Source organism: Pipistrellus kuhlii, unplaced genomic scaffold (genome assembly GCF_014108245.1).
Source record: "Pipistrellus kuhlii isolate mPipKuh1 unplaced genomic scaffold, mPipKuh1.p scaffold_m20_p_4, whole genome shotgun sequence".
In the NCBI taxonomy this organism is placed as follows: Eukaryota; Metazoa; Chordata; class Mammalia; order Chiroptera; family Vespertilionidae; genus Pipistrellus; species Pipistrellus kuhlii.
In genome coordinates this window covers 72,194,189-72,206,196 of record NW_023425540.1, presented here as the reverse complement: position 1 = coordinate 72,206,196, position 12,008 = coordinate 72,194,189, and the positions used below count along the sequence as shown (strand labels likewise).

The 12,008-nt window shown below is 56.9% G+C and overlaps 2 protein-coding genes across 4 annotated transcripts; one reads left to right on the top strand and one right to left on the bottom strand.

Annotated features, from left to right (window-relative positions):
• Nucleotides 1-1,096: 1,096 nt before the first annotated feature.
• Nucleotides 1,097-5,039, top strand: POLR2J (RNA polymerase II subunit J). The gene is made up of 4 exons (XM_036408990.2): nucleotides 1,097-1,254; nucleotides 2,210-2,299; nucleotides 3,929-4,103; nucleotides 4,811-5,039. The coding sequence occupies exons 1-4, from the start codon at nucleotides 1,202-1,204 to the stop codon at nucleotides 4,844-4,846; spliced, it is 354 nt and encodes a 117-aa protein (XP_036264883.1). The 5' UTR covers nucleotides 1,097-1,201; the 3' UTR covers nucleotides 4,847-5,039.
• Nucleotides 5,040-5,355: 316 nt separating this feature from the next.
• On the bottom strand, nucleotides 5,356-11,994 carry LRWD1 (leucine rich repeats and WD repeat domain containing 1). 3 transcript variants are annotated; one of them, XM_036408972.2, is made up of 15 exons: nucleotides 11,767-11,994; nucleotides 11,079-11,313; nucleotides 10,866-10,982; nucleotides 10,263-10,403; nucleotides 9,916-10,020; nucleotides 9,542-9,664; nucleotides 9,347-9,461; nucleotides 9,020-9,129; nucleotides 8,632-8,839; nucleotides 8,112-8,184; nucleotides 7,874-8,014; nucleotides 6,260-6,351; nucleotides 5,923-6,081; nucleotides 5,729-5,841; nucleotides 5,356-5,634 (listed from the first exon to the last, which is right to left on the bottom strand). In XM_036408972.2, exons 1-15 carry the CDS (start codon nucleotides 11,844-11,846, stop codon nucleotides 5,494-5,496), a joined length of 1,953 nt encoding a protein of 650 aa, XP_036264865.1. In that variant the 5' UTR covers nucleotides 11,847-11,994; the 3' UTR covers nucleotides 5,356-5,493. The 3 variants fall into 3 exon arrangements, 2 of the variants coding, with proteins under 2 accessions (XP_036264865.1, XP_036264867.1); XM_036408974.2 differs by lacking the exon at nucleotides 10,263-10,403; XR_004982830.2 differs by lacking the exon at nucleotides 6,260-6,351 and having other exon boundaries at nucleotides 5,606-5,634.
• Between the last annotated feature and the right edge of the window lie 14 nt (nucleotides 11,995-12,008).

The following is a 12,008-nucleotide window of genomic DNA, read 5'->3' as shown; positions in this document are numbered from 1 at the left end:
AGTGTGAGCAGAACTCCCCAACACAGGGCATACTTCCACAGGGCAAGGAGGGTGAAGCCCCTGCTGGCTGGCACTCCTCTCCCCACCCTAGCTCAGTTAAGGGCAGCCAGTCTTGATACATCCAGGCCCCTGCAGCCCTGACAAAGGTAGCATCCTTGGCCCAAACTTTGCCAGGATGACTCAGAGGAGAGGGTTACAACCTCAGGGCACCATTACCTTAACTGCTTTCTATTTCTCAGCAGGTACAAAGGTGCCCACCAGCTTGAATTGGAGAGTCAGGGTGCTGGTGGGGCCTCGCCCCAGGGCTCGAGGCTCAAGTAGGAAATGGCCCTTCACAAAAAAATGGCTGTGGAAGCTCAGATTTCCTCTGGGGCTTCTTGGCTGCTGCCCAGACCTAGAGAAACAGCTGGGAAGCTGTTAGGGCTCTAGTAGCTAACATAGACTCCAGTCTCTGTTGCTTCAAACAGCGCAGGCAGGCCTTTATACTAAGCTGTAGTCTACAGAATATCAACCAATCAAAACAGGGACAGATGCACTTATCCCTCCCAGAGCCTCCCACACCTACATACATACCTGCCGCCTGCTCAGCCCTCACCAACTGTACCCCTAACAACAAGCTCACTCGGTCACAAGGCCACTTGGCAAACCAGTTACAACATAGCCACGGGTCTTGTAGCAATCTGCCGAGGCAGCGCTGGCAGGGGGCTAATCCATACACAGCCGTCAGGTTCCAGGGATGGACGCTCGCGAGCCCCTGAGGCTTCTTCCGCCCCCTCCGGCCACACCCACCCATAACCCAGAGCTCCATTCATCCAGAGGCCTCTTGCTGTGTAGTCTGAGGGCACATTTCCAAAGACGGATCAAGGGGTGTGGGGAGCAGAGAGGTCGGGCTCAGGGTTGCCCCTCAGGCTAGACAAGGACATCGCCATACGCAGAGTAGCTCCCAGCTCTCCGGACGCGCGAAGAAGCAAACCCAGGCGGGCGCAGAGCCACTAGCCTCCCGCCATTCGGCCCTTGGGTTCCGGCGCCTGCGCAAGGTCCTCCGGTCCGCCAGGGGGCAGTGAGCCGGTCTTCACACGGGCTCGGCACCGTCGGCCAACTCCGGAAGAGGTACAGCCGCTGACCCGGAAGAGGTTTCGTTCAAGTGCTCTGGAGGCTGTGGTGGGGCCGCGGAGGCTTTGGAGGCGGCTGCGGCGCTAGGATGAACGCCCCTCCTGCCTTCGAGTCGTTTTTGTTGTTCGAAGGCGAGAAGAAGTGAGTGAGGGAGGGAGACGGGGCCAGCCGGGGCGTGGAGGGCCGGGATCGGGCGCTCAGCTGCCTGTGGCCAGCTTCTGCAGATCCCGGGGCTTCCTCTGCCCTCCTCTTAGGGGAGAGATGGGGGCGGGGGGCGGGGTTGGAAAGCAGCTTTTGCTTGGGCGTCCGCTCTCCAAGCATCTCGCTCCTGTGTCTACCAAACGCCAGATAGCCCTTCGAGGCGGCGAGTCTCCCCTGCGCAGATGAGCGCACCGAGGCTCAGAGGAAAGCAGCTGCGGGGCACTCGGGGAGTGGCGGGTCTGTTTTGGACCCAGAGTGCCTGCTCTGGCAGCCTTCTCCCGCGTCTCCTGAGTCGCCACCATTATTCGCCTTGCTGCATCCAGAGTCATGTTTCCTAGCCTCCTATCCGATCTCCATCCGCCCGTGGAAAACCTTCAGGCTCCCCATTGCTTGCGGGGCGAAGGGAAACGTAGGGTAGTGGTCACAGAGCTTGGGCTTGGCTCCTGCACCCCCCACTTAAGGCCTGTGTGGTGTGTCTTTGAGCAAGTGACTCAAGTAACTTAATCGGCCTGAAGCCTGCTTTCCTTTTCTGGAAATTGGGCTTATTACGGTATTAAATCACAGGAAGTAAATCCGGGGGGGGGGGGGGGGGGGGGGGGGGGGGGGGGAGAGTAAATGAAGTAATTTATATAAAGTGCTTAGTTCAGGCTAAGAGAAACTTGGCTTTTCAAATTTCTCTTCACCTGGTGTGCAGGGCTTTATGAACTAGCCCTTGCCAGCCACTTCATTCTTCCTTCAGAGCAGGTTCTCATCTGGGATCATTTTGCCCCCCAGGGGACTTTGGCAATGTCTGCAAACATTTTTGTTGTCACAAAGGGGTACTACCGGCATTTAGTGGGTAGAGGCCAGGAATACTACTAATATCCTAAAATGTCCAGCCTCTGTCTCTTCCTAGGATCACCATTAACAAGGACACCAAAGTACCCAATGCCTGTTTGTTCACCATCAACAAAGAAGATCACACACTAGGAAACATTATTAAATCGTAAGTTCCAAGTCAAGGGCTCTCAGGGGCTATGTCTCCCCCTCCCGCCCTATGTTTAATGTTCTTTGAGGCAAAGTACAAGTTCCAGAAGATTTTTTTTCCTTTTTTTCTTTTCTTTTGTTAATCCTCACCTGGTATTTTTTCCTTTATTTTAAATAGAATGGAAGGGGGGTGGGCGGAGGGAGTAAGAGAGAGGGAGAGAGACACATTGATTGGTTGCCTTCTACACATGCCCAGACGTGGCTGGGGATGGAACCTGCAACTGAGATATGCGCCCTTGACTGGGAATCCAACCCTTGACCTTTCAGTGCACGGGCCAATACTCTAACCACTGCACACAACTGCCAGGGCCAAAAGATTTTCTGTCTCTCTGAGCTGCATGAGTCTCGGTTGCTTGCTCTGCTAGTTTACTCATTCCAGTGCCTTTTCTTCAAAATGACACTGACTGATACCTGTTCACAAAGCCACATTTCTCTGCATTGGCTCATTTACTGACTAAAGTAAGTGAATATGCAGGGAGCCACAGAAAACTAGGTCTCCTTGTGGTTTTGTGCTAATGACCACTGAGAAGTAGTGGAGGTTAGCTCCTACCCTCCCTGCCCATTTGTGACAATGACCTCAGTGACAGCTGCATCCTAAGATTGTAACAGTAAAATAAGGGGAAGAGGTAAGAGACGGGACCAGTGGTTACCCTGTACCCCTCGTGAGCATTTTATCCTGGTTGATGGGTGTTTGTTTACACCAGTGAAGTCCTGGCCAGATAGGTGGTTAATAGTGTGATTGATGTTCTGGCCCGGGGACTTGTCATTTCACTGAAAAGTACCATCAGTGTAGGAGGCCTTCCCAGGTTTGTGTGTTTGAGACGGGGCTGGGCCTGCCTGGCCTCCTGGGGGAAGTAGAGGGTGGTGTTGCCTATATTCTGGATGACTCTCACCCTGAACCCAGCCAGTGGTGCACCCAGGCTCCTGAGGGGGCCTGCTGCTCCTCCGCTGTATGATTGTCCTCAGCTGTGCAAGGGCTCCCCCTGGTGCCCACACTTGGCTGAGCTGCTCTGGAGAAAACCCCGTGTGCCCAGCAAAAACACCCGCTTCACCTCACCACCTCACAGAACAGACCGCAGCGGGGTGGACAGCAGCTGCTAACCTGTTGCCTAAAGGACATCCATTTCCCTAACTGCTCAGAGTCTGGGGCCTTCTCTCCCTGCGCCTTTATTTGCTGTCAGATGCTTTTGAACTGGGAATGGGGCTTTTTTCCATTGGCTGGAATTTTACTGCCTAAGCTAGTCTCTTTCTGCACATTGCAGGGTCTGACTTCCCCTAAGCCGGGAGAAGGTTATTGGAAACCTTGTTTACCAGCTAAGGTTCTGATCCTCATGGATATGGGAGATGGTGTGTGTGGGAGGAGTTCCATATGGTATATCTTCTCCAAAATATCTGTTTTGTTTTGGGTGGGAAAAAAAACATACAACAAAGTTAAGGGCAAGGAACACCTGGTGTCAGCTGCCAGCTGCATTTGCTCACGGGCCTCGGCCCAATGAGAAGACCCCGTCTAGAAGCCCGGTAGCTCCAAGGGGCCAGCGCTCCAAGGGCACTAGGCTCAGCCTCCTCACTCTTCATCCCTGTTTCTCAGTCAGCTGTTGAAGGACCCACAGGTGCTGTTTGCTGGCTACAAAGTTCCCCACCCCTTGGAGCACAAGATCATCATCCGTGTGCAGACCACACCAGACTACAGCCCCCAGGAGGCCTTCACCAATGCCATCACAGACCTCATCAGTGAGCTCTCCCTGCTGGAAGAGCGATTCCGGGTGAGGAGCCAGCCGGTCAGGAGTGGGGTGGCTTGGTCTGGACGCTATCCTATATGTACCAGGAATGTGGGTTCTCATGCCCACATTTGACTCAGGATTGACCCCTGAGTTGTTTCCTTTTATCTGGGGGGAAGGGGTGGAGGTGATGACAGAGCATGGCCTCCAGGAAGTGTGGAAAAGGTTATGGAGTTGAGGCCTGCCTGGGGCCTGCTGTCTGCATTCTGGACTCTACGGAAGCAAGGGGCCGACTGTCCCTTAGTGCTGCTCCTCCAAGTCTGTTCTCTGTGCTGGCTGCTCCGTGGTTGGTAAGGCCTGTCTGTGTCCAGGGCATGTCTATCTAAAGGGCAGCTCATCCTAAGATGGGGTCACAGCTGTGTACAGGCAGGGAATTTCAAAGTCTAGACAATTTCGGGAAAGATTCAGCTTACATACCAGAAAGCATCTCAGCTCCACCTGACTCCCATCCTAGGCAGCAGGATGAGTGAAGGGGCTGGTGGGCAGGCTCAGAGAGTCCCTAGGGTTACTGGCTGCCCAGTTCCCTGGAGCTGTTCAGGGCCTGGCTTACTGCCTTTTTTCCCCAGTTTGTGCTGCACTCTGGAGCCATGCAAGCAGTTTCCTGGCAGACCTTGGTTAGAGGTGCTAGGGCTGAATTTCCAACACCCTGACCTGCCATTCCAGCTAAGTGGACTGCCTTTCCTTTCCCTCAGGTGGCCATCAAAGACAAGCAAGAAGGAATTGAATAGTGGACTGGAAGCAGTCTTGCTTGGCCAGTTCCTGCCCTGCACCGGGCCCCTTTCCAGGCACTAAATGGAAGAGAGCAGCTTCTCCCAGCTGTGGCCTCCTTGGAAATAGCCCAGAGATCCCCTCACCCCTGACATTGCTGTGTCCTGTACATAGATTCTGTTTTATCTTCCTAATAAATGTGGTTGGAGAAAACGCGGGGTGAGCTGAAGCAGAGGTGACTTAACAGCAAATAGATTGTCGGGCTCAGTGGAGGTAGATGACCTGTCTCAAGGCTACTCGGGCCACTGCAGAGTGGACTGGCCCAGAGATCCGTATTTCTGTCTGAGGTGGAGGAACAAATGCGTTCTGAGCCGCCTGGGAGCCTGGGGTGCTGTAGGGAGGCAGTCTTGAGTAGAAGGAAACTGCTCAAACCCATGTACTTCCGTAAGTCTCTACTGTAAAAGCCCCAGCTGCAGGTCAGCCTGTCTTACTCAAAGTAGCAACGCCAGAAGGGGCCCACAAACACTTCTCCCAGGCTTCTCTTAAACAATAGAGTTTAATATAATAAAAATATTAATAGATCTCCATCCCATTTAGCCCCAAAAGTCAAATAAGTTAAGTTGTATCCCTGATACTTTGCAGTAGAGGCAGGAGCTCCTGCTGGAAGCTAGGATCTCTCCCAGATGGCTACAATGTTGGAGTCCGTCAGGGCGGTGAGGTAGGTAAAGGTGGGGTTGGCCACCACTGTGTTCACCATGGTCCTGGTCACTGTCTGGCCGAGGGCCCGGGGTTGGGGCCACTTAAGGATCTGGTAGGGGGAGAGAGAGGGGCTGGGTTCCTCCTAGATGCCAGCCCACAGGCCGCACCATCCCAGCAGGGAGAGAGAGGAGCAAGCTGCATACCTGTGTGGGGGCCTGCGGGGCTGCCGGCAGTGGAGGCTGCTGCATCAGGAGGTGCCTGACATCGTAGATCCACACGCTGCCCTCCTCATCCCCACAGAGCACAATGCCCTTGTCTGCCAGGACACAGAAATGGGAACTAAGGCGGGGCAGAGCTCCGTGGGTGGAAAGCAGGGTGGAGTGTGTGGTGGGCTCACCAGGACAGGTGCTGAGTGAGAAGTAGGCCAGCTCGGTTGGTGACCACTGCAGACGAGCCAGGACCACCACTGCCACTGTGGACTGGCTGCCCCGGCTCACCCAGGTCTGGCTCCAGCTCCACAGGCAGATGGTGCCCAGGCCACCGCTCCCCTTGGAGGCTGTGAGGAATAAGGGAGAACTCTGCCGAGGCGCCCTCTCCAGGCATTTCTTGTTCCACAGTGGGGACCCCTCAGAAGTTCTCAGACCCAAACCCCAACCCAGGGAGAAGCAACCCATGAAGGCCTTATCAGGCCTCGCTGGGTCCCAGGAGGCCAGACTCCCAAGCAGGGCTCTCACCCACGACATCTTCATTCACAAACGCCAGCCCGTCCACACTCTGGCCAGATGCCTGGGAGCCCTCAGAGAAGATGAACTCCACTTCACACACCCTGTGGGACCAGAGGAGATGCTGGTAATTTCCTTGCATATACAATTTCTCATGCATTCACTGAGAACCATCCATTGGCCCCTACTCTGGACCCTGCCCAGCATGGAGGTCAGAAGATGCAACCAGGACTATCTGTTCTGAGTCCTGGACAGGTTAAGCTTCACCCTGGAAGTGAGTCTACTGAGTCACAGGTGACATGAGGGCCTGGTTCTTCCAGGAGGGGGGTGGTACGGCCAGGGAGAGTTCTGGAGAGAGGCAGTGCTTCTGGGAAGGGAGAGACTGGGGAGGGGTTTGCCGTGACCCAGAGGATGGGGAGTGGCTGAATAATTCTAAGCTGAGAGTGTGTAGGGTCACATTGCCTAGAAAGGCCACCCAGCAGATGCAGGTTCCTGAAGAGGACACCTGGAAGCAAGAAAGGCAGCCATGTACTAAGGCCAGGCAGATGTGAATGGACAGGGGAGGAGGGAAGAGGCTGGCCTGGGGCTTCACTCCCAGATGTGGCACAGGGCCACCACCCACACTGGCTAAACAACTGCCTCAGTCTACTGAGGCTTCCCCTACTTCACGCCTGCCGCCTAATCCTAAAATTCTTTCCAGGCTATTCATTGCACTTAAAATTAAATTCAAAATCTTATGGCCAACAAACCCAGTGTAGCCTGGCCCAGCAACTGTACCACCTTATCTCGCACCATTTCCTCTGGTTTTACTGTGACCAGGCCTCCCTAATGAACCAGCTCTCCCTACAACTGGCCCTTTACATTATTCCTCTTGTGTAGGCACTTCCCCTCCTTCCCATCTGAGTCATAGGGCTCATGTGGAGAGGATGAGTCTGAAAACTTACCCATCTGCCACTGGTCACCTCTTCAGAGTCCCCTTGGCCTTCCTATTCCCCTCTCAAAGCACCTGATTCTCTTTCCTTCATAGTTGACATCATACTTCATAGGCTTTTAATTTGCCACCTTTGTTTAATGCATCTCCTAGTAGGCTTATGGGCCCCAGGAGGGCTGGGACTCCATGCTGAGCACTGTCTGGGGCCTTTCAGTTGGCACGGATGAGCCACAAGCCTCAACCTGGCCCTTCTTTCTAGGGCTTCATCTCTGCCCAGACACCGTCTCCCTTGTCCTCCCAATAACCCTAGGATGCAAGTTCCTGTCCCAACTTTACAGACGAGCAAATTATGCTAGGGCAGGAAGGTCACATTGCTGGGAAGTGGCAGGACGGGTGGCAGTGAGGTTGCAGGTGAAGTGATCCCAGCTCAGAAAGGGAACTAACCCAACCAAGTCCCATAGCCAAACACCAGGGAAGGAAAGAGTCACAAAGACCTTTACTCAAGTGAAGTGGCTGCTCATGAAAACCAGCAGAAGGTGGGGACAGGCCAGCTCTGTGAAGACAGCCTTTGGCTGCCCAGGGCAGCATGCATGGTTTGGGTATCGCCTCTGGCAGATGTGCCTGGGGCCAGACATCTGAACTGGCAGCTGCCCCAGCTCTGAGGCTTGGCTTTCAAGGCACCCCATCCAGCTCACCTTCTCTTTTGAGGCTGGTCCAGTCGCACATCCCAGCAACAGCAGCCACCCTCACAGCCAGCCAGCAGATAGGCATCTGGGCAGGAGGCAACGGGGCAGAGGCGCAGGGGTGTGGAGGTGGTATCCAGTGTGAGCAGCTGGCTGCCGGTGGGCGAGAGGGAAAGCATCAGGCCACTGGTCCAGATGTCCACCAGCCTGGCAGCCAGCCCTCCTCACACCAGCTCTGCACAGTCATCACCTGGCCTGGAAAGTGTAATCTTCATTGGGAACCCCAATGTCCCAGAGGATGATCCGCTTGTCGTAGGAGGCCGCTGAGGAGGGGACAGGGAGAAGTGGCTCTGAGGAGGCCCAGCTTCCTCCTGCAGGCTGCTTCCAAGGCTGAGTGTGGTTCCAAGGCCTGCCCCTCTGAAGCAGGGAGGGCGGGCCATGGCCTACAAGCCCTGTCTTACTCTAACCTAACGTGGGCCACACCAGGCGGCCATCTTTTGTAGGCCTCTGCTCACACATTACTCTCACCACAACTGAGCCCAGGTCGGAGTGGCCCAGGTTGTCAGAAAGCTTGAAAGGCCACAGAACAGGTTGGGGGAAAAGCCAGGACCTGAAGCCCACTCAGTTGTCCACAAAGCCCCATTGCTTCTATCATGAGTGGAGCCAACCTTGGCAGCCTGGAATGGGACTGCCAGCCACGGGGGGCACTGAGGCACTGGGCTGCAGGGCAGGGGTGATGGGGGAGCCCTGGAGGTATGGGGAGGTCTTACTGAAGAGGTGGGTCTCGTGGGTGGGGCTGAAGCAGAGGGTGGCGATGGCCTTCTTATGGGCCCGGATGACCCCACAGCAGAAGCCAGCTCGCACGTGCAGCAGCCGGACCTGGCCCCGGAGGCCTGCAGCCGCCAGCACGTTCCAGCGCTTCTTGTGGCCTGCCTGTGTGACCACTGTCAGGGCTGTCCAGGCCACGGAGAAGAACTCCTGGGGGGTGGGGGAGTGGAGCAGTCACCAAGGGGCAGAGCTACATGTGTGCACACGCATGCAGGATCAAATCTGGGAAACAGGCCCAGCATCAAAGAAAAAGTCACCTGGTGAATAGGTGGCACTTCTGCTCCCAGGGCTCTGCCCGCTGCCCTGCAGGAGCAGGGCCCTGGCACTCACCTCGCCAGGTGCCTTGTACTTGTGTAGAACGATGCCCGTCTGGCAGTCTATCACACACACAGCTTCTCCGCCACACGTGGCCACAGACTGGGATGTGGACCCTGAATGCCCTGTTTTGAGGGGTCAGGTCAGCCTAGTAAAAACATCTGTGAAGTTATCCCCTGCAGTTCCCTCCTCCTGGCCTTGGCATTTTTGAAGCTCTGTCTATCCTAATTCCCCCATGGCCCAGGCAGCCCCACTCCGAGTGGCATTCTCACACCCCCACCCAGAAAGCTTGTTTTGTTTGTTCCCTGTGGCCCTTGCCCTGCCTGCCCACCAAGGATGTACCCTCCTCGCAGGCCGGCTCGAAGGCGCAGGCCCAGAGCTGGGTTTTCAGGTCCTCGGGGCTGTTGTTCTTGCTGTGGCACTGCAGGAAGTGCAGGGGCTCCAGCTTCAGGGCAGGCTGTGGGGGCAGAAGGGGGTTATAGCTGCCCCAGTCCTTGCTCCCAGCCACACACTCCCTGCCACCTTGCTCTGACTTACCTGGCTGCCATCGGAGCCCATGGGGCGGCCCTCCACCTGAGCCGATGGGGAGGTGCACACCCGCTTGTAGGGAGAAAGGTTGAGTGGGGCATCACCTGGCCGTTTGCAGGCCCCTGGCCTGGCCTGTGTGGGGGAAGGGTGGCTCAGGGCCTGGTGACCATCTACCCAGGTCTGTCTTTCTGTCACAGGCTGGGCCGCACCCTCCCATGGGTGTAGGAGATAAGGAGTGGCCCAGGGTCAGAGGGAATTAGCTGGGGCATTGGAGGCTGTCTCCTGGCTCATTTCCAGAACTCCCTGCTTCCCTGGAGCCTCCCTGGGAAGGCAGGCCACGGCAGGCCCTCATAGCCCCGGGAGCCACAAAGAACCATACTCACCCGGGGCTCCTGGACAGCTGTGGCTTTGGGGGACTTCTCTGGGATGTTTGCCTCATGGACCTGGGTCCCACCAGAGGCCACCAGCTCCTCAGAGATCATCCGTACCTGGTGGAGCCAGGGCATCGAGAAGCTGGGCTCAGCCCCTCAGCCCTTCCTCAGACACCCAGTCAGAGGGAGCCTGTGCCTCCTGAGCTGGGAAAGAGCCTTTCTAGCTGAGAACGGTGCCTTTCCTGACCTGCCCCGCTGCCCACAGTGCCTCATGGTCAGAGGCCTCCAGGGCAGCCCAGGACATGGGAGCCAGCAAGGAGCTGGGAGAACAGACTCTGAATAAGGGGGTGAGGACATACCCGCCACCGAGTGAACTCGCTGAGGGACTCGGGCCCGTAGTGCACATCCCTGACAGCAGACCTCACGAAGTCCGCCCGGACCTTCTCAGCCTCCTCTTCAGGGCTCAGTGAGGCCATGAACTTCTCCCAGTGAGCTGTCACCTGGTACAAGAGAGACCAGATCCAGGCCCAGCTCATCCCCGGACCCTCCATGACCCCTCTACCCCCAATCTCAGGGCCTCAGGTATTTCAACCTCACTGCCTCCTGGAAGCCTCCGTAAACCACAGGCTTACTAGCTACATGTTACACAATCTAAGCAACACACACTGCTGCAGAGGGAGAAAGTGGTCTGTCCAGGGGCAAGTTACTGGGGAAATCTCTCAGCTTCCCCTCCCCCCATCCAACCCCTTCCCCCTGCCCCCGCCGGGCCCTGCCCACCTAGAGGGCAAGACACCACCCAAGGACAAGAGGCCAAGCACCACAACGAGGTTCAGAGTATGTCAGGCTAGGGACTAAGGGCCCCTGTAACCCCCCTCAGTGTCCTACAAATGTCCAAGCCTGTCGCTCGATCCTCAAGGCTGCCAACCGCCCCCAAGCCCCGAGACACCTCTCAGTCCCCTTACTCTGATGGTCAGCTCCCGGTTCAGGTTCTCCACCTGAGAGGAAGTGGAGGAAGCATCTTTGCCATTGACCTTGCGCAGCTTGGGCAGGAGAAAGGAGACTTTCAGGTTGTCGTTGACCTGGGGAATGAGGGAAGAATGGCTTGAGGGCTGCTGACCCAAGCCCAACAACAGGGTGCTGGCCCAGGCTTGGGGCCTCTGGGCGAAGCCACTCACTGTCAGGAAGGGGTTGCCCTCCAGGCTGAGCTCCTCAAGCTGCGGGAACTGGCACAAGGCAGTGACATCCCCCAGCTGGTTGTTGCAGCAGTGGAGGACGCGCAGGTGGGACAGGCCCAGGTTGTCCGGCAGCACCTCCAGTTGGTTGTTGGAGAGGTCCAGCTCCTGCAGCTGCTTCAGGCGGCTCAGGAGCTTGGGGTCCAAGTGCTCTGAGTGCAGCTCCAGTCCTGACAGGCTGGGGTGGAGAGCAGACGGTGTGTGCTCAGGGCAGGCAAGCCTCCAGCCCCGCACCGATGGCAGCCTCTGAAGGCTTTGTCACCTGGCATTTGCCGTGTACACACAGCCTCCCTCCAACAACCCATTTTTTAAAATCTTTTAACTATTGAAATATTTTAAAACTTGGGGCAGCTGGCCCCCTCCAGGATGCTTTTCCTGAGCCTCTGTAAGGGACTCCTCTCTGTTCCCCAGGCCCTGTGTAATTATCTCAACAGGTTTTCAATTCCCTTTCTGCAAGACTGTTCTTAGCGACCCGGACCCTCTTCAGGGGTGAGGCCCCTCGGGCCCCCCGGCCCATCTCCTCACAAGAGGATGGCAGCTGGCCCCCGCCCAACCGACATGGTGATAACGGGGCCCGTAAGGGTCCGGGCCTCGCTTCCGAACCCCCCGGCGCCCCCGGCCCGCCTCTTACTCCAGGCTCCGGATCCTCCCCAGTCGGCGGCTCTTGGGTTGCCCCCGGTCCATCAGGAGGCGCGGGTTGAGGGGGCCCATGGCGAGGAGGCGCGGTCGGCGCTGGCAGTATAGGCGGCGGCTGCGTTCGGCGGAGCCCGCGACTCCGGAGGCGGCTGCTGGCGCCCGCAGCTGAGGAGCCCAGGAGGTGGCGCCGCGCGAGCCCCTCACCGGAGATGACCGGAAGGAAGCGGCTCCGCGGGC